At 46.4% G+C, this 22,347-nt stretch overlaps 2 protein-coding genes across 2 annotated transcripts in view; one reads left to right on the top strand and one right to left on the bottom strand.

Annotated features, from left to right (window-relative positions):
• The window catches only part of LOC310799403 (recombining binding protein suppressor of hairless-like protein), a gene marked incomplete at both ends in the record, with an annotated part of 48,626 nt that extends 36,652 nt beyond the window's left edge, over nt 1-11,974 (bottom strand). Inside the window, 2 exons of the mRNA XM_083661991.1 lie at nt 143-290; nt 11,839-11,974. Of these exons, the coding sequence (XP_083518117.1) occupies nt 143-290; nt 11,839-11,974 (284 nt within the window). The remainder of the gene's footprint in view (nt 1-142; nt 291-11,838) is intronic.
• LOC310799171 (matrilin-4-like) overlaps nt 65-22,347 on the top strand; it is a 77,620-nt gene continuing 55,337 nt past the window's right edge. Inside the window, 1 exon segment of the mRNA XM_083661740.1 lies at nt 65-195. The gene's annotated coding sequence lies outside the window, so the exon portion shown is untranslated.

Here is a 22,347-nt window from a genome sequence, read left to right as displayed (position 1 = left end):
GGGTCCGAGGTTCAGGATAAACCGTGACCTCACCTCTCCTCTCCTCTCCTCACCCGGCCCGGGACATCGTGTTTGTTGTGCGGGACGTAAAGGAACTGCTCTGTGCGTTTTGTTGAACGGAGGTCGAGTCTCTCCAGCCTACCTGTCCCATCCGCCGCTCCTCGGTGCGTCGTGCCCGGCCAGCAGCGTCCCCAGGTGAGTCAGCGGGTTGACCGGGTCGGGGGACGAGGGAGGCGGGTACAGGTGCGCGCTATCCGCCTGGGAGGCTCCTGGCGGCTGGCTTGGCGATGCTGGAAGGGCGAGATGGAGATGGGTTAAAGTAGGTGGTGTGTGGGATGCGCGGCTTCTGATGGCTACACTGTGGAGGTTAAATAACACGTTTTTCTTTCTTTCTTTCTTTCTTTCTTTCTTTCTTTCTTTCTTTCTTTCTTTCTTTCTTTCTTTCTTTCTTTCTTTCTATTTTTCTTTCTTTCTTTCTTTCTTTCTTTCTTTCTTTCTTTCTTTCTTTCTTTCTTTCTTTCTTTCTTTCTTTCTAATGTTACAATTGAAATCAATCAAAGCTGGCATTGCAACAGCACTTGCAGGCTACTGCCTATAAGTAGCCTACTACGAGGTTGATTGAAGCTGAGTGGAAATGGTTTGGATACAGTAGGCTAAGAGGGGTAAATAAAACCCAATCCTTTTTCTTCCTTATATGTAGCCTTGCTCATTTTACACTAGGTTTCCTGTACAGTTATTTAATTGTTTCATGACTTGTACGAAGAAGAACAAAATAACCCCAATTGTTGTCTGAAATTAGATAACAAAACTGTTAATTGATTTCGGAGTAAAATCAAATATTGTTGATGAGCTTTGAAGGAACTGTCTTGAGGACACACTGTGACACATATTTATCTTTTTATTTATTTTGCTCATGACTGAATGGTGAAGTTGTGGGCTACCACTGAAGAGAGATTTGTTTCAAAGACTACTTTGCATGTTGCATAATCAGCCTATAGGCCTATACATCAAGGTTACACATGAGATGAAACAGTGTTGATTTAATGAGGAGAGCAAACAGCTGTGCGTCTAATATGTCAGTAAGTAGAATGAGAAATCTAACTGAAAATCATTCAAGTTGATCATAGGTGGGCTGCTGGTATTCTCAGACCTGCCTAAAATAGATATGTGAGTGGAGAGAGAGAGAGAGAGAGAGAGGAGAGGAGAGGAGAGGGGCAGCAGCGCTGGGTTCACACTGGTTGCCTGGAGGTGAAGCTCTAGTCTGCAGGCAGGCAAATACACTGGCAGGCGGTAAGCAGACAGGCAGAAAGACAGATTACCAAGCAGACAGACACTGCAGACAGACAGACAGGCAGACAGACAGACAGACAGGCAGACAGACAGGCAGACAGACAGACAGGCAGACAGACAGACAGGCAGACAGGCAGACAGACAGACAGACAGACAGACAGACAGACCATGTTTGCAGGAACTGCTGCACTTAGACAGGTTGGTGTGCAATTCACTATGGAAAGATGAGATTTACATTAATGTTGAATAAATCATAGTGGACAAAACGTGTTCTGCCCTCTGGCCTTCATCACTATCTAAGGTATCTCACAGGTAGGCAAGACTAAACAGACACACAGCCATACTGTCTGTCAGTCAGTCAGTCAGTCAGTCAGTCAGTCAGTCAGTCAGTCAGTCAGTCAGTCAGTTAGTTGAATATAGGCAGACAGCAAGGCAGGGAACAGGCAAACGGTCAGTTATATTGAAAATATATATATTATTTAGCATCTTTGAGTAATTAGAAAAGCGCTATATAAGTCATATGTATTATTATTATTATTATTATTATTATTATTATTATTATTATTATTAGTTATACAGCCAGGAACACACACACACACACACACACACACACACACACACACACACACACACACACACACACACACACACACACACACACACACACACACACACACACACACACACACACACACACACACACACACAGACTGTCAGACTGAACTGACATCAGAAAGACAATTAGGCAGGCAGACAGTCAGTTACACTGTAAAACAGGCAGGCGGGCAGTTAATCATATAGTTAGACGAGCAGACAGTTAATAAGGCATGTAGGCAGACAGACAGTAAAACCGGGCAGGTAATGAGGCAGTGAGACAGTGAGTGAGACAGACATGCAGGTAGACAGTGAGTGAGACAGGCAGGTAGACAGTGAGTGAGACAGGCAGGTATCAGTGAGTGAGACAGGCAGGTAGACAGTGAGTGAGACAGGCAGGTAGACAGTGAGTGAGACAGGCAGGTAGGCAGTGAGTGAGACAGGCAGGTAGAGCGTGAGTGAGACAGGCAGGTAGGTATCAGTGAGTGAGACAGGCAGGTAGACAGTGAGTGAGACAGACAGGTAGACAGTGAGTGAGACAGACAGGTAGACAGTGAGTGAGACAGACAGGTAGACAGTGAGTGAGACAGGCAGGTAGACAGTGAGTGAGACAGTCAGACAGACAGACAGTGAGTGAGACAGGCAGGTAGACAGTGAGTGAGACAGACAGGTAGACAGTGAGTGAGACAGACAGGTAGCGAGTGAGTGAGACAGGCAGGTAGACAGTGAGTGAGACAGACAGGTAGCGAGTGAGTGAGACAGGCAGGTAGACAGTGAGTGAGACAGACAGGTAGCGAGTGAGTGAGACAGGCAGGTAGACAGTGAGTGAGACAGACAGGTAGACAGTGAGTGAGACAGACAGGTAGACAGTGAGTGAGACAGTCAGACAGACAGACAGTGAGTGAGACAGACAGGTAGACAGTGAGTGAGACAGACAGGTAGACAGTGAGTGAGACAGACAGGTAGACAGTGAGTGAGACAGGCAGGTAGACAGTGAGTGAGACAGGCAGGTAGACAGTGAGTGAGACAGACAGGTAGACAGTGAGTGAGACAGGCAGGTAGACAGTGAGTGAGACAGACAGGTAGCGAGTGAGTGAGACAGGCAGGTAGACAGTGAGTGAGACAGACAGGTAGACAGTGAGTGAGACAGACAGGTAGACAGTGAGTGAGACAGTCAGACAGACAGACAGTGAGTGAGACAGGCAGGTAGACAGTGAGTGAGACAGACAGGTAGCGAGTGAGTGATACAGGCAGGTAGACAGCGAGTGAGACAGACAGGTAGCGAGTGAGTGAGACAGGCAGGTAGACAGTGAGTGAGACAGACAGGTAGCGAGTGAGTGAGACAGGCAGGTAGACAGTGAGTGAGACAGACAGGTAGCGAGTGAGTGAGACAGGCAGGTAGACAGTGAGTGAGACAGACAGGTAGACAGTGAGTGAGACAGGCAGGTAGACAGTGAGTGAGACAGGCAGGTAGACAGTGAATGAGACAGACAGGTAGACAGTGAGTGAGACAGGCAGGTAGACAGTGAGTGAGACAGGCAGGTAGACAGTGAGTGAGACATGCAGGTAGACAGTGAGTGAGACAGGCAGGTAGACAGTGAGTGAGACAGACAGGTAGACAGTGAGTGAGACATGCAGGTAGACAGTGAGTGAGACAGACAGGTAGACAGACAGACAGACAGTGAGTGAGACAGGCAGGTAGACAGTGAGTGAGACAGGCAGGTAGACAGCGAGTGAGACAGGCAGGTAGACAGACAGACAGTGAGTGAGACAGGCAGGTAGACAGTGAGTGAGACAGGCAGGTAGACAGTGAGTGAGACAGGCAGGTAGACAGTGAGTGAGACAGGCAGGCAGAAAGCGAGTGAGACAGGCAGGTAGACAGACAGACAGTGAGTGAGACAGGCAGGTAGACAGCGAGTGAGACAGGCAGGTAGACAGACAGACAGTGAGTGAGACAGGCAGGTAGACAGTGAGTGAGACAGGCAGGTAGACAGTGAGTGAGACAGGCAGGTAGACAGTGGGTGAGACAGGCAGGTAGACAGACAGACAGTGAGTGAGAAAGTGCTAACAGTAGCAGAGTCAACATCTGGTTCCAATCTGAAGCCACTAACAAGAAGTGCTGTGTTCATCTCAGTATGGGCTCCAGCTGTCACTCAAAACCCAAACCACCTACCAGCCAGCCCACCACAGACTGCCTGTCTGTCTCACTGCCTCCATACCTCTGCTGTCTGTCTGTCTGTCTCACTGCCTCCATACCTCTCCTGTCTGTCTGTCTGTCTGTCTGTCTGTCTGTCTGCCTGTCTGTCTGTCTGTCTGCCTGTCTGTCTGCCTGCCTGTCTGTCTGTCTGTCTGTCTGTCTGTCTGTCTGTCTGTCTGTCTGCCTGTCTGTCTGTCTGTCTGCCTGTCTGTCTGCCTGCCTGTCTGTCTGTCTGTCTGTCTGTCTGTCTGTCTGTCTGTCTGTCTCTCTCTCTCTCTCTCTCTCTCTCTCTCTCTCTCTCTCTCTCTCTCTCTCTCCCTCCCTCTCTCTTACTGGTCTTCCTCACGTGGTCTCTCCTCTCACTTTCCCTCTCTTATCAGTGGTGGATGAAGTATACCTGAAAGTCACACTTACTTAAAGTCTTAAAGTATCTGATATTAAAGTAAAAGTACAAGTAAATGCTGTTAATAAAAAAGCAAGTAAAACACAAGCCTGGGCTTGATGGACATCTTCTTGGTACAACATGATGGTGCATGATTAACTAGGAGCACTGATTCAGGCGACCACGTTTCTTCTGATTTTACTTAGGATCATGTAAAATGTAGCTAATGGATTAAAAGTATATATTTTATTTTGGAAATGTGGTGGAGTAAAAGTGAAAGTTCACAGAAATATGAATACACAAAAACTCTAGAAAAATAAGCAATATCAGGCTATCAAATAATTATAATCGTGATCCCATAGTAGGCATCAAAGAATTTAGCTAAACTAAACTACGGGGAGGCACCTTTTTCCAGGCTTTGTCTGAGGGGAGGCTCATAGTCTCAGACTTTGAAAACTCCTGGTATAGATAACCCAATAGTCCTGTCTCCCTCTGAGGTATGTTGTATACATAACCTGGCCACATGTGTCGACTGATCTGTCTCTCCCCCCTTCCCTCTCATCTCACACTTTCACTTTCCTCTGTTGCTTTAATCTCAACGTTTTCTTTCCCCGACCAACCTCAGATTATCACACTCTCACAGACTTCACTATGCAGCAGTCAAAACAATCCCCGGACTGCAGCAGACTCAAAAAATTAGATGAGGGTTTTGATGCTAAAGCTTCACTTGGAAAGATGTTTATTCGTCTTGGAGGCGAGATCAAGTCAGACTGTCTGCAACAGAGAAGAGACTCTCTCTTCAGCTGCAGGAGAGTTGCCTATAGAGCTTAACAGTGACCGGCCACTTTTGAGCTGCTCCGGGTTCCAAGTGAATTTCCCATTCGTTCATCTCTCCATTGACGTTGCAGAACATCCCTTATATATAAAAGAGTTTTAAGCCTGGAACCAAGCCAACCATCTACGAGGTAAATCGTGGCCATAGAGCAGAGACACAAATGCGTGCGTGTGCTCCCCCAGTCAATTGTTTTCTGGTGCTGATGCAGCTGGTTGGCTTTGTTCCAGGCTTAAAACTCTTATATGAACTGTCTGAAACGTCGATGGAGAAATTCATAGGAAATTCACTCCCTAGAAACCGGAGCAGTTCGTCACTGTTAAGCTCTCTATAGCCTCTCTCTCTCTATTATATCTCCTGTAGTCTCTCTCCCTTTCTACTCCATATTCACTCAACTACTGTATACACCTATCGTTCACTTCCTCTCTCCTCCACTCCACATGAGGAACCCTGAAGAATGTCTTTTCCGTCAGGACCGACCCAGGCCGGCGTCAGAGATCTGCGGGGCTTTCTAAACACAGTACTACTGCACAGACAGACGTCCCATAGAGAGAGGGCCTGTCTGACTCACCTCTCTCTTCCTTCATATTCCCCATCCTCTTAATTCAATTTCTCTCCTCCGTTCTCCCTTCTCGACCAACCTACCAAAGTTACACAAAGGCAACGGGTGGGGTTCCCCTATCACTGAGCGAGTTACCGACAACGCTGGTGTTTCTTTTAGGCATTTCCAAAATGATATAATATCATTTGGGTGGCTCAGTGGTTAGCACTGTCACCTCACAGCAAGAAGGTCGTGGGTTCGAATCCCCCCCCCCCCCAGGTCCTTTCATGGTGGAGTTTGCATGTTCTACCCGTGTTTGTGTGGGTCTTTCTCCGGGTGCTCCGGTTTCCTCCCACAGTCTAAAGATATGCAGTGTTGTGTATTATCGTAATGTAACCCAGTAAATGTACTGTTGACGTATGTAATGTGAACAGGGGCACTCCTGAAAAAGAGAGCATTGCTCTCAGTGAGGCTCCCCTGTATAAATAAAGGTTAATTAAAAAATAACAAGAATAATAATCCTAGCCTACTAACAAAACAACGTCCGCAGGATGTCCCCTCCCCCCACCGGGGGACACGGTGGCGCAGTGGTGGTAACGCTGTCGCCTCACAGCAAGAAGGTCCTGGGTTCGTTTCCCACCTGGGACGCCGTGGGTGCTGAGGGTGTGTCCCCATTCCCATGTCCTCAAGAGTTTGCATGTTCTCCCCGTGCTCCCCTGGGGTTCCCTCCCTCCAGATAGGAAACCCCCACCAAAAACATGGGGGAAAAAATGTCCCCTCTGAATGTCCGCTGCTACATGTCATTGTGTAGGGTTCCTTAAAGGTTCCCAGGACGTTATTGTGGGACATTCGAAGACGTTACAGGGACATTTTTTTGAAAAGTCCTCTAGACACCATTTCGTCATTATTATACGTTATGACTTTCTGAAACTTCCCATACAGTATATGGCAGTGTTGCATGGACCCATTATACCCAGATTTAACAATTTATGCTACATTAAAAAAGGACTCCGACCGAGTGGTTTCACAGCCCACCGCCTAAGAACACCACAGCTAAACGATGAGACAGGAATATATTTTAAATCATGTACATTAACATAAATGGCTTCAACATGTTTTTTATATTTAAAAAATTGGCATCAAGTAATACTAGACTTTGTTGACAATGTTCGCTGGGTAATAGGAGTTATATGATAATAGCGTTAATGAAATGCAAACCATGTGTTCATTAACCAAGTGTTAAAGGGATAGTTCACTTTTTTTTTAAAGTCTGGCCCTATTTGCTGCTGACCAATGATGATGTTGATTGGTAGAGTTCTTTCTCAGCGCAATCCATGCTGTTCCTCATAGGGATCGACCGATATGGGTTTTTCAGGGCCGATATCGATATCGATTATCGGCAATGAAAGACACCGATAACCGATATTTTGGAACCGATATATGTTTGCAGTAAAAATTTAAATCTTGGTGTCAAAATTTAGAATAACACGACCCGTTGTTGAAATTCATTTTCTTCAGTTTATCCAACTACACTTCACTCTATTAATATTGATATGAATCAAAGTGTATGTGTGTGTGTGTGTGTGTGTGTGTTTGTTCAATCTAGTGGAGACTTGGGCACATTATCAAGATAAAGCTGTGGACTTATACTTTTAACAAACTAACACCGACTCACTACAGTAACAAAATAATAGAGGGTTTCCCTCCGCTTACACCTGACACTAACCTCACCCCCAGGCTCTCAAAGGAGAATACTGAAACAAACACGTTCATCCGTGCATCCGCTGATGTAATGTCTCATCCTCGTTTATTCGGTTCCTTGTTTCATTCTAGAGTCCGCTGACGAAATGTCTCGTCCTAGTTTATTCGGTTCCTTGTTCCAAGCAGAGAGAGAGTCAGAGAGAGCAGAAAAAAAGTCCGCTGCAGCTTGCCCAGACATGCCTGCCTGCCAATGTATTTTTCGGACACGCAACGCGACTGGATCAATAAAACAGCTTCGCTACTGACAACCATGGCCATTTGATTCAAAAAGAGCGACGCTACACCGTGGACACGCACGCTACTATGGAATTAAAAACTAGTGCCCCATACACTGCTTTGTGAGGTTACTAGGCTATTTTGCCCTCTTCAACAGCGGTGGACGGTGATAAGTTTGAGTTGCACTTGCACAGCAGGCACCAACGTTACTCAAAGATATATGCTATCAGTACACAAATAATCTCTGTTATTTTATCGTTATCACTGCAACAAAGTGCACGCGCGCATTTTCAATGATACTGCTTCATCTCTCTCACTTATAGACAGACCTATCTCCACACACTTTGCACTGTGCGAGGCTGCGCTTCATACGAATCGCTCATAAGATCGTGGTGTTTTTGAAATGCGTAGGTAATTATTATGTATATTAACTTTAGTACAACTTCGGCATGGCAATATCTGCAGCTTTACCTTAACACTGTGACTGTCACACAGTCGCAACAGCCAACTAGTCAAGTCCGCTCCACAGAGGCAGCACAGCTCAGACGGCCACGGCCTGCCTGCAGGCTGGAGCACTGAGGTGTCAGATTTCATCTCTGAGCAGCTCTCTGATAGGCTATTGCTCGATGTGTAACCAATCAGATAGCGCTGTGGGAGGGACATTGCTCCAGATCACACAGAGTGAACTACAGTACTGTAGGAGAGGCTCCTTCCAGCCGCAACAGCTGCAAATTAGCGCATTTTTTTATTGAATTATTATATCGGCAAACAGCCAATGAAAATGCCGATACAGATAATCGGCAAAATGTTGAATATCGGCCATAATAATCGGCCAAACCGATAATCGGTCGACCCCTAGTTCCTCATAGTAGCTCTGGAAAGTTGGGCAAAAACAAAATAAGGTCAATGGGCTCACGTTGTATGTACAATAGGGGTGGGAATCGTGGAGTAGCTCACGATACGATATGGTCACGATACTTGGCCCTCGATAACGATATTATCACGATACAGCGATTCTGCGATAATCGATATATTGGAAGAAATTTAACCTACGATACATCACGATATCTGTGTAATTGAAGAGAAAAAAATACCCCTAAAAGGCAAGAAGCAGGTATTATGTATTTATTAGCAGAATTGACATGAACTCTCTCAGAGTTCACTCACTCACTCATACCATTTTCGATACCACGGAGGAAAAGTTACACATTAAGTCTTTTTATTATTATTATTAAAACAAGAAAACCTATATAACCTACCTACCTATATAATTTCTAAAAGTAGATATTAATGATCAAACATTTCCATTCATGTAGCCTACAGTATTTATGTTTTTGTTTCAACTACAAACATAAATAAACGTCAACTTGAAACTATGTTTCAACTACCACACACAGCATAATATTTTAGCCTGTTTATTAAAAAAATAAAAAAATAAATAAATAAACAATACTTGGTGCCAGTGTATCGATAACGTATCGTGTGGAAATACCGCGATACTGTGAGTATCGATATTTTGTCCCACCCCTAATGTACAAGCTGACTGAAGCTCATTAAAATGTCCTCCACAGTCACACAACGTACATTTCAGTGAGCTTCAGTCAGCCTGTACTGTACATACATTCTGGCCCCAATGCAAAGTTTGACAGCTAAAACCGGTAGGTGGGAAGTCATAAAGTAACAGGAATAGAGGAAACACATTGAGTGTTATTTTGATTTGTTGACGGTAGGCAATGCATTAAAAACCACCGGCCTCATCCTTTAAGTGAGAGGGAAGTCCATTTTAAATATTCCATGTGTTGTTTGCCGTTTGGTAGCAGCAACTTTGATCCAAAGTGGCTTCTTTTGGTATCATGAGTTGACACGTTTTTAGTGTTGTGTTGCCAGCCGGAATAAAACCCATATCTCAGGCAGTGTCGATGCCACCTCTATCCTATACTGGAGTACACTGCAGCCCCTTTCTAATGCATTTATTGATCTCAATTGAAGCCCAACCAGCCTTTGCTAACTCTAATACAAACTTTTAGCAAACCAGCAAACTAATACGAACCTATTTAAATATATCTCCATGTTGTCTCAATGGGCACGTCAGCCGAGTTTATTTGACATTTGGTTTTAATCCATCCATTTAATCCATTGTGGTATGATGATTTCATAGATCTGGGTGGTATTGTTGCTGCCAGTTGAAATGATACACGATCACCCAGGTGTAGCACATTGGCAACTGTTTCAAATACATTATATTTTATAGCATAAAATATGTTGATGTGGAGACGATTTTATTTGATCACAAGACTTTATACGTTATAAGTGTGAAGCCCAACCAGTCTATGTGAGCTCGTGTCATGCTAACAAGTTGTCAAATTGAGCCGTAGAAACTTTCCCACAGCACACCGACAACAGGGTCAAAGGTCATCCACTAACACCTGTCACCGGTTCTCAACCCCGGGGTCACGACCCCACCAGGGGGTCACAGGATGGTTATCAGGCGTCATGTCAGAGTGAGTCATAGAACTTGAAAACATAAAGTCAAAGAGATAATTACGTCATTATATTTAGAGTGATGGGAACAATATGCCTTTTTTTGTGGGAAATATTGAATAGTTACTTGAGCATTTAACCGCCCTAAAAGAAAACGATAAAATCTGAGTTTATGATGCTGTATAATTGTGCCCAGTTCACAGAGGGTTGTGACCAGGTGATTCTTAGTTTTAATGGTTACACTTTTGTGGACTGAGCGGTTCACACCTGCTTCCTTCACCCTGGCAATCATTCAAAACGTTTTGAAGGAACTTTCACATGGGAGTCGATTTCCGTCTCCCTATAGATTTTCTTTCGTTTTTTTTTTTTTTTTTTGCGTTCTGACCAAGTGAGCAGGGAGAACATGCAAACTCTGCACAGAAAGGCCCTTTTTGATGACCCCACCTGGGCAGTGGTCACTGAGGACATGGGGATGTGGACACACCTTCAGGGCCCACAGCGTCCCAGGCGGGAATCGAACCCAGGACCTTCTTGCTGTGAGGCGACAGTGCTACCACTGCGCCACCGTGCCTTCTGTAGAATTCTTTGACGTTGCGTGATGCCACATGACCCCTATGCATTGATTTTGCATTGTGGGCATTTCATTTATTTTGGCGTCCAAACTATAGAGACAGTCCGCATGTCTGGGAACGCCCACAAAATGTTAAACGGCTGGCGCGCGAGTGGGGTAAAACCACCGATATATCTCATGGGCTGACTCACCAAAAGACGGTGCTGCGGCTCTAAAGTACGGGCTTGGGGGTTCTAGAGCAGAACACAAGACGTCTGCTCAGATGTGCGTTTACTGCGGTGGTTAAATCCCCGATCGTGTCTGCCTGGGCTAGGCTATCAGCTAAATTCTAACTTTGCTGAATGGATAGAACGGGGGAATTTAATTTACCCCACCCTGACCCCGCCCCCAGCAAGGCTGAGCCAGCTAACCCAGCGTCTATTGTGGGAGTTCCTAGAGCCTGTATGGGCGTTCCCAGACATGCAGACTGTCTCTATTGCAAGCTGAAGCAACGCATTAGTCATGACGTCTTCTACTAGGGCGTCTGGGTAGTGTAGAGGTAAACGCACCACTCGCCTACTAGTACTACCGCAGAGACCCGGGTTCAATTCCCGACATCCTCGGCTTTTGGTCAGACGTTCCTACAGACACATTTGGCCGTGTCTGCGGGTGGGAAGCCGGTGGGGTATGAGTCCGGGTCGCTGCACTAGCGCCTCCTCTGGTCAGTCTGGGGGGCAATTGTTCAAGGGGAAGGGGAACTGGGGGGAATAGCGTGATCCTCCCACCTGCTACGTCCTGCCAATGAAACTCCTCGCTGTCAGGTGAAAAGAATCGGCTGGCGACTGCACATGTATAGGAGGAAGCATGTGCTAGTCTACGGCTCCCCCCTGATCGGCAGAGGGGGTGGAGCAATGACCGGGACAGCAGGGGGAATCGGCCGAGCACAACAGAGGTGAGAATGGAGAAAAGTATTAAAAAAAACGAAACTTCTCACCTTTCCTGCCGTCCTCGACAATGTCCGGCTCGTCCATGCTGGGCGGAGCCTCTAGTGATATTAGGAGGGGGCGTTCCTCAGGATCTTCCTCAGGACCATCGTCAGTTCCAGGATGTTTACACAGCTCCTTTGTCATTGCTTTACAGATCATTTTAGGGTTATCACCATTGGAAATCTATAATGGGCATGCAACAGTTCCACAGATAGGTTTATTGAAATTTGTGAAGTAGTTTTTCGTCATATTTCTGATGATAAAATATGATAAAAACACAGGTTGTTTCAACATATGCAGATGTTTTGTCTGGAGCAGTGAAACAGCCTAGTGTCCAGCAGCAGTCCAGCAAATCTGACAGCTTGGAAATCAACAGAAAGAGGCTTGCCATGCAGGCAGCTGTCCACCTTAGGTCAAGCTGGCTTCATCTTACATCTTGATGGTCTGTTGAAATCAGATGGACATTCCTCTGCTGTATTGGAGCCACTATCTGTCTAAAGTCATCTTTTCCACAACGGACAAAAAACCTTTTCTAATTGGCTTCTATGGACCCAAAGGACACGGAACCTAGTTTAGACCATGGAAACTTACAAAATAACTAAAATTATGAAAACATATACCAGAATTTGAGTTTCATGGATTCTAAGAGACATCAGTATTTTCATCACGAGTACATGATTTACCCCCGGGGGTCAATAAAGTTATTCTGATTCTGATTTCTTCTAACCATTAAAAAAAAAAAAAAAAACACAGATACGATTTAGTGCACTACTTTAGCAGTAAGTATTGCTGATATGAAATGGCTATAAAAAAAAAGCAGCAATGAATGATTATGATGGCTTCTCAATTTTCCCTATGGGAGCTGACCTGAAGTCAAGTAGTCCTCCTGTAGCTTTTTTCAAGTTGCTCTCGTTCTTCGTCTCATTCAGCTCCTGTCCATCCATGTACAGTAGAAGTTCCAGATGTTGTAGTGATGCACTTAGCCCACAGACAGATCTTCCAGTAAAGGTTACTTGAATACATCAAGGGAAACCGCTTGATCAATCAGTTATTCAATGAAGTAATCAATTGCCAGAGAGCAGCCACGGATACATTCACTTCACCTGAGAGTGAATCTACAGTAGGAAGAGATGTCGGCTGAAAAAGGTGCTGACGTGTAGCCTATGTTGATGTGTATGAGTGAGTGTGTGTGTGTGTGTGTGTGTGCGTGTGTGCACTCCATCAAGGGTCTGTTATCTGACCATTGGTCGTGGAGTGCATGAGAGGGAGTGTGTGTACAGTGCACTGCGTACGCTACTGTATATCTCTATCTTTCTCTGTGTGGATAAGGAGATAATCACCTGTTGCTGGACTGCAGCGTTCTCACACACACCTTTCTCTTTGGTAAACACTGCAGATAAGTGGGAGCTGTGGCTTTCTTAGTTAATATTTATAAAACGTTTATTTTCTGTCAGGCAATCCGATTGGGCGGGTTTGGTAACCAGGGAGCTATAGTTTGAGATACGTGTTGTTTTCTCCTGTTTTTATTCTTATGCCAGGACTACTTTGGAGAAAATTTTAGTTGAGTACACAATCACACATACATTGGTAACTGTTGTATAAAAACGAAAATACCCCTGAAGAAGTGTTTGTGTGTGTTTATAGTCACTTTGGTGATGCATATAGTCAAGTTGAATCTGCAGTAATATTGCTTATATACAGTATATATATATATATATATACAGACAGACACATATATATATATATATATATATATATATATATATATATATATATATATGAGGAAATACATGTCTACAGTCAGTGACAGAGGCTGCAGTTTGTGTGTGTTACAGTCAGTGACAGAGGCTGCAGTCTGTCTGTGTGTTACAGTCAGTAACAGAGGCTGCAGTCTGTCTGTGTGTTACAGTCAGATAGAGGCTACAGTCTGTCTGTGTGTTACAGTCAGACAGGCTGCAGTCTGTCTGTGTGTTACAGTCAGACAGAGGCTACAGTCTGTCTGTGTGTTACAGTCAGACAGAGGCTACAGTCTGTCTGTGTGTTACAGTCAGACAGAGGCTGCAGTCTGTCTGTTACAGTCAGACAGAGGCTGCAGTCTGTGTGTTACAGTCAGTAACAGAGGCTGCAGTCTGTCTGTGTTACAGTCAGACAGAGGCATCAGTCTGTCTGTGTGTTACAGTCAGTAACAGAGGCCGCAGTCTGTCTGTGTGTTACAGTCAGATAGAGGCTGCAGTCTGTCTGTGTTACAGTCAGACAGAGGCATCAGTCTGTCTGTGTGTTACAGTCAGATAGAGGCTGCTGTCCGTCTGTGTTACAGTCAGATAGAGGCATCAGTCTGTCTGTGTTACAGTCAGATAGAGGCTGCAGTCTGTCTGTGTGTTACAGTCAGACAGAGGCATCAGTCTGTCTGTGTTACAGTCAGATAGAGGTTGCAGTCTGTCTGTGTTACAGTCAGACAGAGGCTGCTAAGGACATTGCAGCCTGAGGGAGTTTGTGTGGGCAGGGAGAATAAAGCAGAATACCAGCCAGTGACTGATCCAGAACTACAGACTTCATGCTACAGCTGACATTATTCATATATCCAACTGTGAGCCAGAGTGAGATGAATGGACATGTCAAGCTCTGTGACAGATCTTTGGTTGGGTTGAGCCAACCTGAGCTGCCAGAGGAACAGTTTGAACTTGCCAGATCGATTGGATGTGTCCCATCAGTCAAACTCAATCAAGCATGGATGTAGAGACTTTGGATTGGATTGGTCCAGAGCTGAAAAAGAAGCTGATTGAAATACATCTTCTCTGTATCTTTTCCTTGGCCTGCCATACACAGGAGCATCCTTGCCTGGATTAAATCTCCAGATTTCTCATTAACCGCATGACGATTTGAAATTTGCAGTTATCAATTCCAAAATTCCAAAGTTTAAATGATTGATTGACATAAGAAGATAGTGGGGCTGGATCCAGGTACAGGAATAAGACTGCATCTCCAATTAGTAAATTGCAAAGAATAGTGTCATAATGTGTAATATCACATTAAGGGAATTAATTTTTATTTATGTATTTATTTATGTATTTATTTATTTATATTATTACCGGCTGTGTGGCTGGTATTGTCTTCACCTTATAGTGTGTGTGTGTGTGTGTGTGTGTGTGTGTGTGTGTGTGTGTGTGTGTGTGTGTGTGTGTGTGTGTGTGTGTGTGTGTGTGTGTGTGTGTGTGTGTGTGTGTGTGTGTGTGTGTGTGTGCGTGCGTGCGTGCGTGCGTGCGTGCGTGCGTGTGTGTGTGTCTGTCTGTGGACATATTTTGTGAACACGGGTCATGAAACTTTACAGGGGTGCAGTTCAAATCACAATGAAGGCCGAGGTGGAAGATGGGTCCGAGCAAGGGGGCCCAAAGTAGGGAGGTAGGAAGCAGGGAAAGGTCGTGACTGGTGTGATCCCATCGCAAGATGGTTTCTAGTTTAACCTTTAACCTTATTTTTAACCCTTTGAATTGAAAAATATTTCAAAGCTGCACCGGGTAACTTCAATGTTAGGAGATCCAAATGTCAATGAGAAGTTCGCTCCTGTTTACCAAGCAGCCGGTCTGTGATGCTTCAAAGATACCATGAGAGAGGAACAGACTAATGACAAACTAATGCTGCTCAGTGGATACAGCTTGTTTTTTACTTAAGTTTTGATTCATCACTTCCTATGAGTGTTCCTATAGAGACACTGCATGAAATAGGCCACGCCCATCACTGGGGAAAAGCTCCGTTCATTTCCACACACCAGCGTCATTTTCCTTGAATTAAACATAGCTAAAAGCTGTGGTGTGGTGGGGCTGCGCAGACAACAAATGTAAAAAATCGCCAGTTAAAGTTTTTTTGTACTCCTGAGCAAAACAAGGAAGCCATTTAGAATTGGCGAGAAGAAAAATGTGGATCTAGCTGTCAAGGAAGTAAGTTGGAGTGTTCATCTTCCGTATATACGATCTATTTGTACAACACGCAACCATGCACGTGACATAGGAGAACGCCAGGATTGGAGGGGGGGTTTCCATTTTCCCCCGTCTTGGGCGTGGCTTCTGAATGATGACGCGTTATGCAGTGTCTCTATGGGCTGAAGAGTGTCCATACACACACACGCACGCACGCACGCACACGCACACACACACACACACACATATATATATATATATATATATATATATATATAAAATATTGCGTATAAGTGCAGCTGTAACTTGCTGTACAGTAATGTGTTCTGCAGCAGCCACAGAGTGATGCGGGGGTCAGGTGAGAGCCTGAGAGACATCAGGGAGGAAATCTGGAGAATGCATTAACATCTCCTGCTCCCTAGGTGGCAGCACTAAAGTGAAATCCAGGCCTCTCCGATATGGACTGTGTCAGTTTCAGCATCATGTGACGCTGTTGTTGTTGTAGTTGTTGCTTCCGGGGAAAATGTACAGCAGGATTGTAAACGGCACGAGATGCCAAAATGCTTCTTAAAATGCAGTCACTCTGTTTCCTTTGTGACACTGTGCTTCCAAATTCCCTTCCTTCTCTTTATACCTTCATCTGTTCAGGTCTTTTGTGCTTTGTCTTCTGGAGCATGTAAAGCTGACAGACCAACCCCTCTGTTGTTGGATTCCATTTAGGCAGAGGAAAATGCACTGAGATGTAAGAGCTAGGGATGTCAACGGTTAACCGTTAATCGATTATTAGCGTCGGTTAATCGAAAGTGAAATTAACCGAAAATTGACATCCCTAGTAAGAGCATATCCAAGAAAGCTGTCTATAAAACGCCCAAAGTACTCTAACTTGTCCTGGGACGAGGTGAACAGGGGCTGTTGTCTTCAAAAAAGTCCTGGACCTGGAGCCAGGATTTCATGCTATATATCTTCCAGACAATTCCCAAAACACTGATCTGACTGTGCATTGCACCGTGAGAAGAATATGCATGAAAGTTTCCAGAAACTTCAGCTTTCTATAGAAATGACTGTCTGGTAGCTTGGAAAGTTCAAATAAAATCAGGATATTTATTTCAACCTTTTCCCCTCCTGAAGCTCCCCTGCGAGCAAAATCAGGGGGCAGGAAATCCAATCGTTTATTTTTCATTCCTATACATTAGACCTTTCAAGAAATGGCCACTGTTTAATTTGTCATAGAAATCTCTCACTCATGCCAACGTCAACAACTTTCACCGCTCCTTTACAACAAGTAGCTACAGTAGCCTATGTAAACAGTGTGGCTGGTTAGCACTCTGCTACGTGGGGCCAAACTACTCCATGATCTCCATGATATGACTTTTTGCATGCATGTATTTTTGTTTTACCTTTTATTGTACTTGGACAATTCCCTGCTAGGGTCGTCTGGGCACCTTTCACCCCGCTTTTTGTCATGGGGGCGTAAACCACGGAACCAGAATGAACACCGGAAGGAAGTGCGACAAAAAACGTCTTTGTTGCCGTTAGCTTGACGTCTCTTTCCTCGATTAATTGTCTGATGCAAAGCTTCGGTATTGGCTTAAAAGATGTGAGATTGTGAATCCGCAATGTTTCTACAAGAACTTCTTCAAAAACTTCGTTCGGTACGTCCATTTTTTGTTTTGTTGTTTGCCGTTCTGATACGTTGTGTCTAATTGTCAAGTTAACGTAAAAGTTGACGAGCTATATATCCGCTGTTACTTCCTGTCTAGGGCGGGCTCTAGGCCGGAACCAGGCAGGGTGACAAAATCAATTGTGAACGGAGGCCAGGCTCTTTCTCGCCGAGAAGAGCCTGGTGACGCCAGGTTACTGCGAGGGTGTCCCGGTTGTTGCTCCGCCCCCTCTGGGCGTGTTGTAGACGAGTACAACAGCACATGCTTCCTCCTCCAGGCAGCTCCGCCCCCTCTGGGCGTGTTGTAGATGAGCACAACAGCACATGCTTCCTCCTCCAGGCAGTTGCCACCTGCTCCTTTTCACCTGACAGCAGGGAGTTTCACCGGCAGGACATATAATAGCACATGGGAGGATCACGCTATTCCCCCAGTTCCCCTCCCCAAACAGGCGCCCTGGCCCCCTGACCCCCTGACCAGAGGAGGCACTAGTGCAGCGGCCAGGACACATACCCTTAATCCGGCTTCCCATCCGCAGACACGGCCAATGGTGCCTGTATGGACGCCCGACCAAGCCGGAGGTAACACGGGGGCTCGAACCTGCGACCCTCGTGTTGGTAGGCAGGGAATCTACCGCTGCATTACCCGGACGCCCCAGCAGCATGCATTTAAATCCTATATTGCAATGCAGGTTCAGTTAGTTCGTTCATAGAATAGTCATATATATATATATATATATATAGAGAGAGAGAGAGAGAGAGAGAGAGAGAGATATAGATATATAGGTATAGATATAGTTTTACAATAATGTGATGTGATAAGATTGGTTATTTCTTTACGATTTTGTGATTATACAGAGCCAGTAAAGAGGAGCTTGAGCTACATTAAATAGAACATTCCCAGTGAAGAGGGAGATCCAGTCCCATTCTTTACACCTCAGCTGTAGGTACAAAAAAACACATGTCTGAATGCCTCCAGGAAGGCGGTGCAGTCAATGAAATGTTTAACAAGAACGTCTTAAGACGCAGCTCAATGTTTCTCTTACAGGATAATTATAGAACATATGTTGCTCTGTGATCCATGGTGTGTGGGGCAGCAGCGTGTGTCCATGCGTGTGTGTCCGTGTGTGCGTGTGTCCGTGTCCGTGTGTGTGTGTGTGTGTGTGTCCGTGCGTTTGTCCGTGTGTGTGTCCGTGTCTGTGTGTGTGTACAACAGGTATGTGTGTGTGGTGGATGGACTTTAGCAGTCGTGGGCTTGCAGTAGACTGGTGGACGGTGTATGGTTGCAGTGGACGGACTGTGAGGGAGACAGGAAAGGGTTTGGAGGGGGGGTTGCTGGCATTTAGCTAGAGGAGGCAGACTAAGGAGTCTTTGTGCCCCCCGCCCCCCAACACACACACGTCCTATGGTCCGGTATGGCAGGAGGTTAGTCAAACAGCTTCAGGCTCGTATGATTTAGTGGGAAAACCACACTCTGAGAGAGATTGGACTTGTCCTCCTGTGCGTTAAGATTCATTTATTATTTACTTATGATTTTCGAGCAATTTTAATCTCAAAGTTCTGAATCTGTTACAGTATCTCATTATTGGTGTGTTTGCTTGTAAGGTTTGACCGATATGGGTTCTATCTCATAATACTCACTTTGGAGTCTGGCTATGAGGTAACATCTCATGTGATCACCTGACTGACAGAAACCCACAGCATGACAGAGTGACATGTCATTATTTCACCTCTTCTCGCCCGGAAGCATATCTCGCACCAGGAGCTAGCTAGCTTAACTGCCTACAGAAGGATTAACTTCCATTGCCAGATGCTAATAGCTCACCTGGAGCCACCTTCATCTTGCTTAGTCTCTCCGCTTCCATTGATCCTGCTTCTGGAAACAGACTCAGCTATTTGATCCTTGGCTACTCTCCGCAAGGAAGGTACCCGGGGGTTCACTGCTAGCCTTTTTTCGACGCCGTACTTCGCTGTGCTACAGTAGCTTGGGCTTTCTTTGCAAACTGTTAGCCTGCAACGGTTGTATTAGCTGAAAAGCTTTCTCACACCGGATTGACTGCAAAGCTTTTCTAGTTAGCTTGTCTGTGTGTGTGAAAGAGCAAATAGTTTGACTCAACTATCTTGTCATTCCTGGTTTGGAAAAGCTACATCGACGACTGGATCATATCCTCTCTAGTCCCTACCCCAAGCTAGGATGGATTGCACCCCGCCTGGACGTTCCGGAGACACACCCTGTGGTTGGTCAAGGCTGGTCTCCAGAGACGGCTAACAGTTAGCCCGCCTAGTCTATCCCTCCCGGGACAAGGTCCTGCATTTGCACTACCGCTATGAGGAGTACGACCGTCTGTCTTCAAGCCTCATATCTGAGGAGGAGGAGGACGATGAGGGTTTTGACACCCTCTTCATGGCTGCACAACCCACTTTATTGGGGATAATGAGAGAAGGAGTGTACAGTTCCCCCCGACCTCCCCCTTTTCCATGGACCTGCTTAACGTTGTAAAGTGTGCGGGAGAGAAACTCGTTTTCCCTTGGCCGGCTCCCGTTACCAAGGTCCGCAGGTCCCGGTATGAGGTGCTGCTGGTTAGAAGCTCGATGAAACAGCTGTTTCCTTTCCTCCAAAGATCAACCGCTTAGCAGCAGGACCACTAGTATCCCCGGCTCTCCCTTCCTTGACTGTAAGGACATGGAAACACCGGGGTCTCCTCTGGATGCCCCCTGTGAAAACGGTTGGCGGCAGCGCTCCTCTCCTCGGTGGACAGCGCTCCTCTCCTCGGGGGACAGCGCTCCTCTCCTCGGGGGACAGCGCTTCATTGATGTCTTCCAGGACACCCTGGCTCAAACTCTCCACCCTGCCAGACTGGGACAAGGAGGACATCCTCAACTGCTCGGTGGGTCCGGAGGGCATCTTGGGGTACGTGGAAGCAACAAGGCCAAGAAGAAGGATGCCCTGCTTGTCAGCCCCTCACAAGCCTTCCAAACCCTCCCAACACCAGCAGCGCATGACCCCTGCCCAAACTGTTGCACAGCGGCAGTATAAAACTACGCAGCCACCCCAACCTCAGCCTACGGTAGGCTGAAGTTGGTAGGCTGGTTAAATGTCTCAGGAAATACAAATTCAGGATGTTAGCGTCCCTGCTATCACCAGGAAAGTGTTCACTACAGATGTGAGTCTGTCGGGCTGCGGCAGATTACACGTCCGTCCGTCCGTCCATCATCCATCCATGCATCTTCAACCGCTTATCCGGAGTCGGGTCACAGAGGTAGCAGATCCAGCAGGGCACATTAACCAGCTCTGACTGGGGGATCCAAAGGCGTTCCCAGGCCAGTGTGGAGATGCAATCACTCCACATGGTCCTCGGTCTGCCCCGTTGTCTCCTCCCAGCTGGACATGCCTGTAAAACGTCCCTGGGGAGGTGACCAGGAGGCTTTCTACCTTCTCCCTAAGGGAGATGCCAGCCATCCCCCTGACGAAACCCATTTCAGCCGATTGTATCCGCGATCTTGTCCTTCCAGTCATGAGCCAAAGTTCATGACCGTGAGAGTTGAGATGAAGATTGACCGGTAGATCGAGAGCTTTGCCTTCTCACTCAGCTCTCTTTTCATCACAAAGCGAAGCAAGTCAAGTTATACTTTATTGTCCGCATGGGGATATTCATCCTCTGCATTTGACCCATCCTCTACTAGGAACCTTCCTAGAACTAGGAGCAGTGGGCAGCCGCAGTCCAGCGCCCGCGGACCAAATCCAGTTTGATTGCCAGTGCCTTGGTCAGGGGCACTGACAGGAGTATTAACCCTAACATACAGGTATTTGATGGTGGGAGGAAACCGGAGCACCCGGAGAGAAAACCCACACGAACATGGAGAGAACATGCAAACTCCACACAGAAAGGACCTGGGACGGACCAGGGTTCAAACCTGGGACCTTCATGCTGCAAGGCAACAGTGCTAACCACTGAGCCACCGTGCCATCCTGCAATATATTGCTCCCGGCTACTCCGATTCTCCGGCCCATCTCACGCTCCGTTGTCCCCTCACTCAAGAACAAGACCCCGTGATACTTGAACTCCCTCACTTGGGGTGAGGACTCACTCCCTACTCAGAGTGGTGAGGTCTCACTCCCTACTCTGAGTGATGAGGACTCACTCCCTACTCAGAGTGGTGAGGTCTCACTCCCTACTCTGAGTGATGAGGACTCACTCCCTACTCAGAGTGGTGAGGTCTCACTCCCTACTCAGAGTGGTGAGGTCTCACTCCCTACTCCACCAGGACTCACCCCCTACTCAGAGTGAGGACTCACTCCCTACTCAGAGTGGTGAGGACTCACTCTCTACTCAGAGTGGTGAGGACTCACTCTCTACTCAGAGTGAGGACTCACTCCCTACTCAGAGTGAGGTCTCACTCCCTACTCAGAGTGGTGAGGACTCACTCCCTACTCAGAGTGATGAGGTCTCACTCCCTACTCAGAGTGAGGTCTCACTCCCTACTCAGAGTGATGAGGTCTCACTCCCTACTCAGAGTGAAGACTCACTCCCTACTCAGAGTGGTGAGGACTCACTCCCTACTCAGAGTGAGGACTCACTCCCTACTCAGAGTGGTGAGGACTCACTCCCTACTCAGAGTGGTGAGGACTCACTCTCTACTCAGAGTGGTGAGGACTCACTCTCTACTCAGAGTGGTGAGGACTCACTCTCTACTCAGAGTGGTGAGGACTCACTCCCTACTCAGAGTGGTGAGGACTCACTCCCTACTCAGAGTGGTGAGGACTCACTCCCTACTCAGAGTGAGGACTCACTCCCTACTCAGAGTGGTGAGGACTCACTCCCTACTCAGAGTGGTGAGGACTCACTCCCTACTCCACCAGCTTCCTGCTGCTGCTGCTCACTCTTTTCATCTGCCTCCCATTCGGAATTTCCTCCTCCTCCCACTCCTTCCCTTGTTCCTTGCAT

This window comes from Poromitra crassiceps (genome assembly GCF_964638095.1).
Source record: "Poromitra crassiceps genome assembly, chromosome: 27".
Taxonomy (NCBI): domain Eukaryota; kingdom Metazoa; phylum Chordata; class Actinopteri; order Beryciformes; family Melamphaidae; genus Poromitra; species Poromitra crassiceps.
Note: the sequence above shows the minus strand (reverse complement) of the source record. Positions and strands in the feature narration are given on the sequence as shown.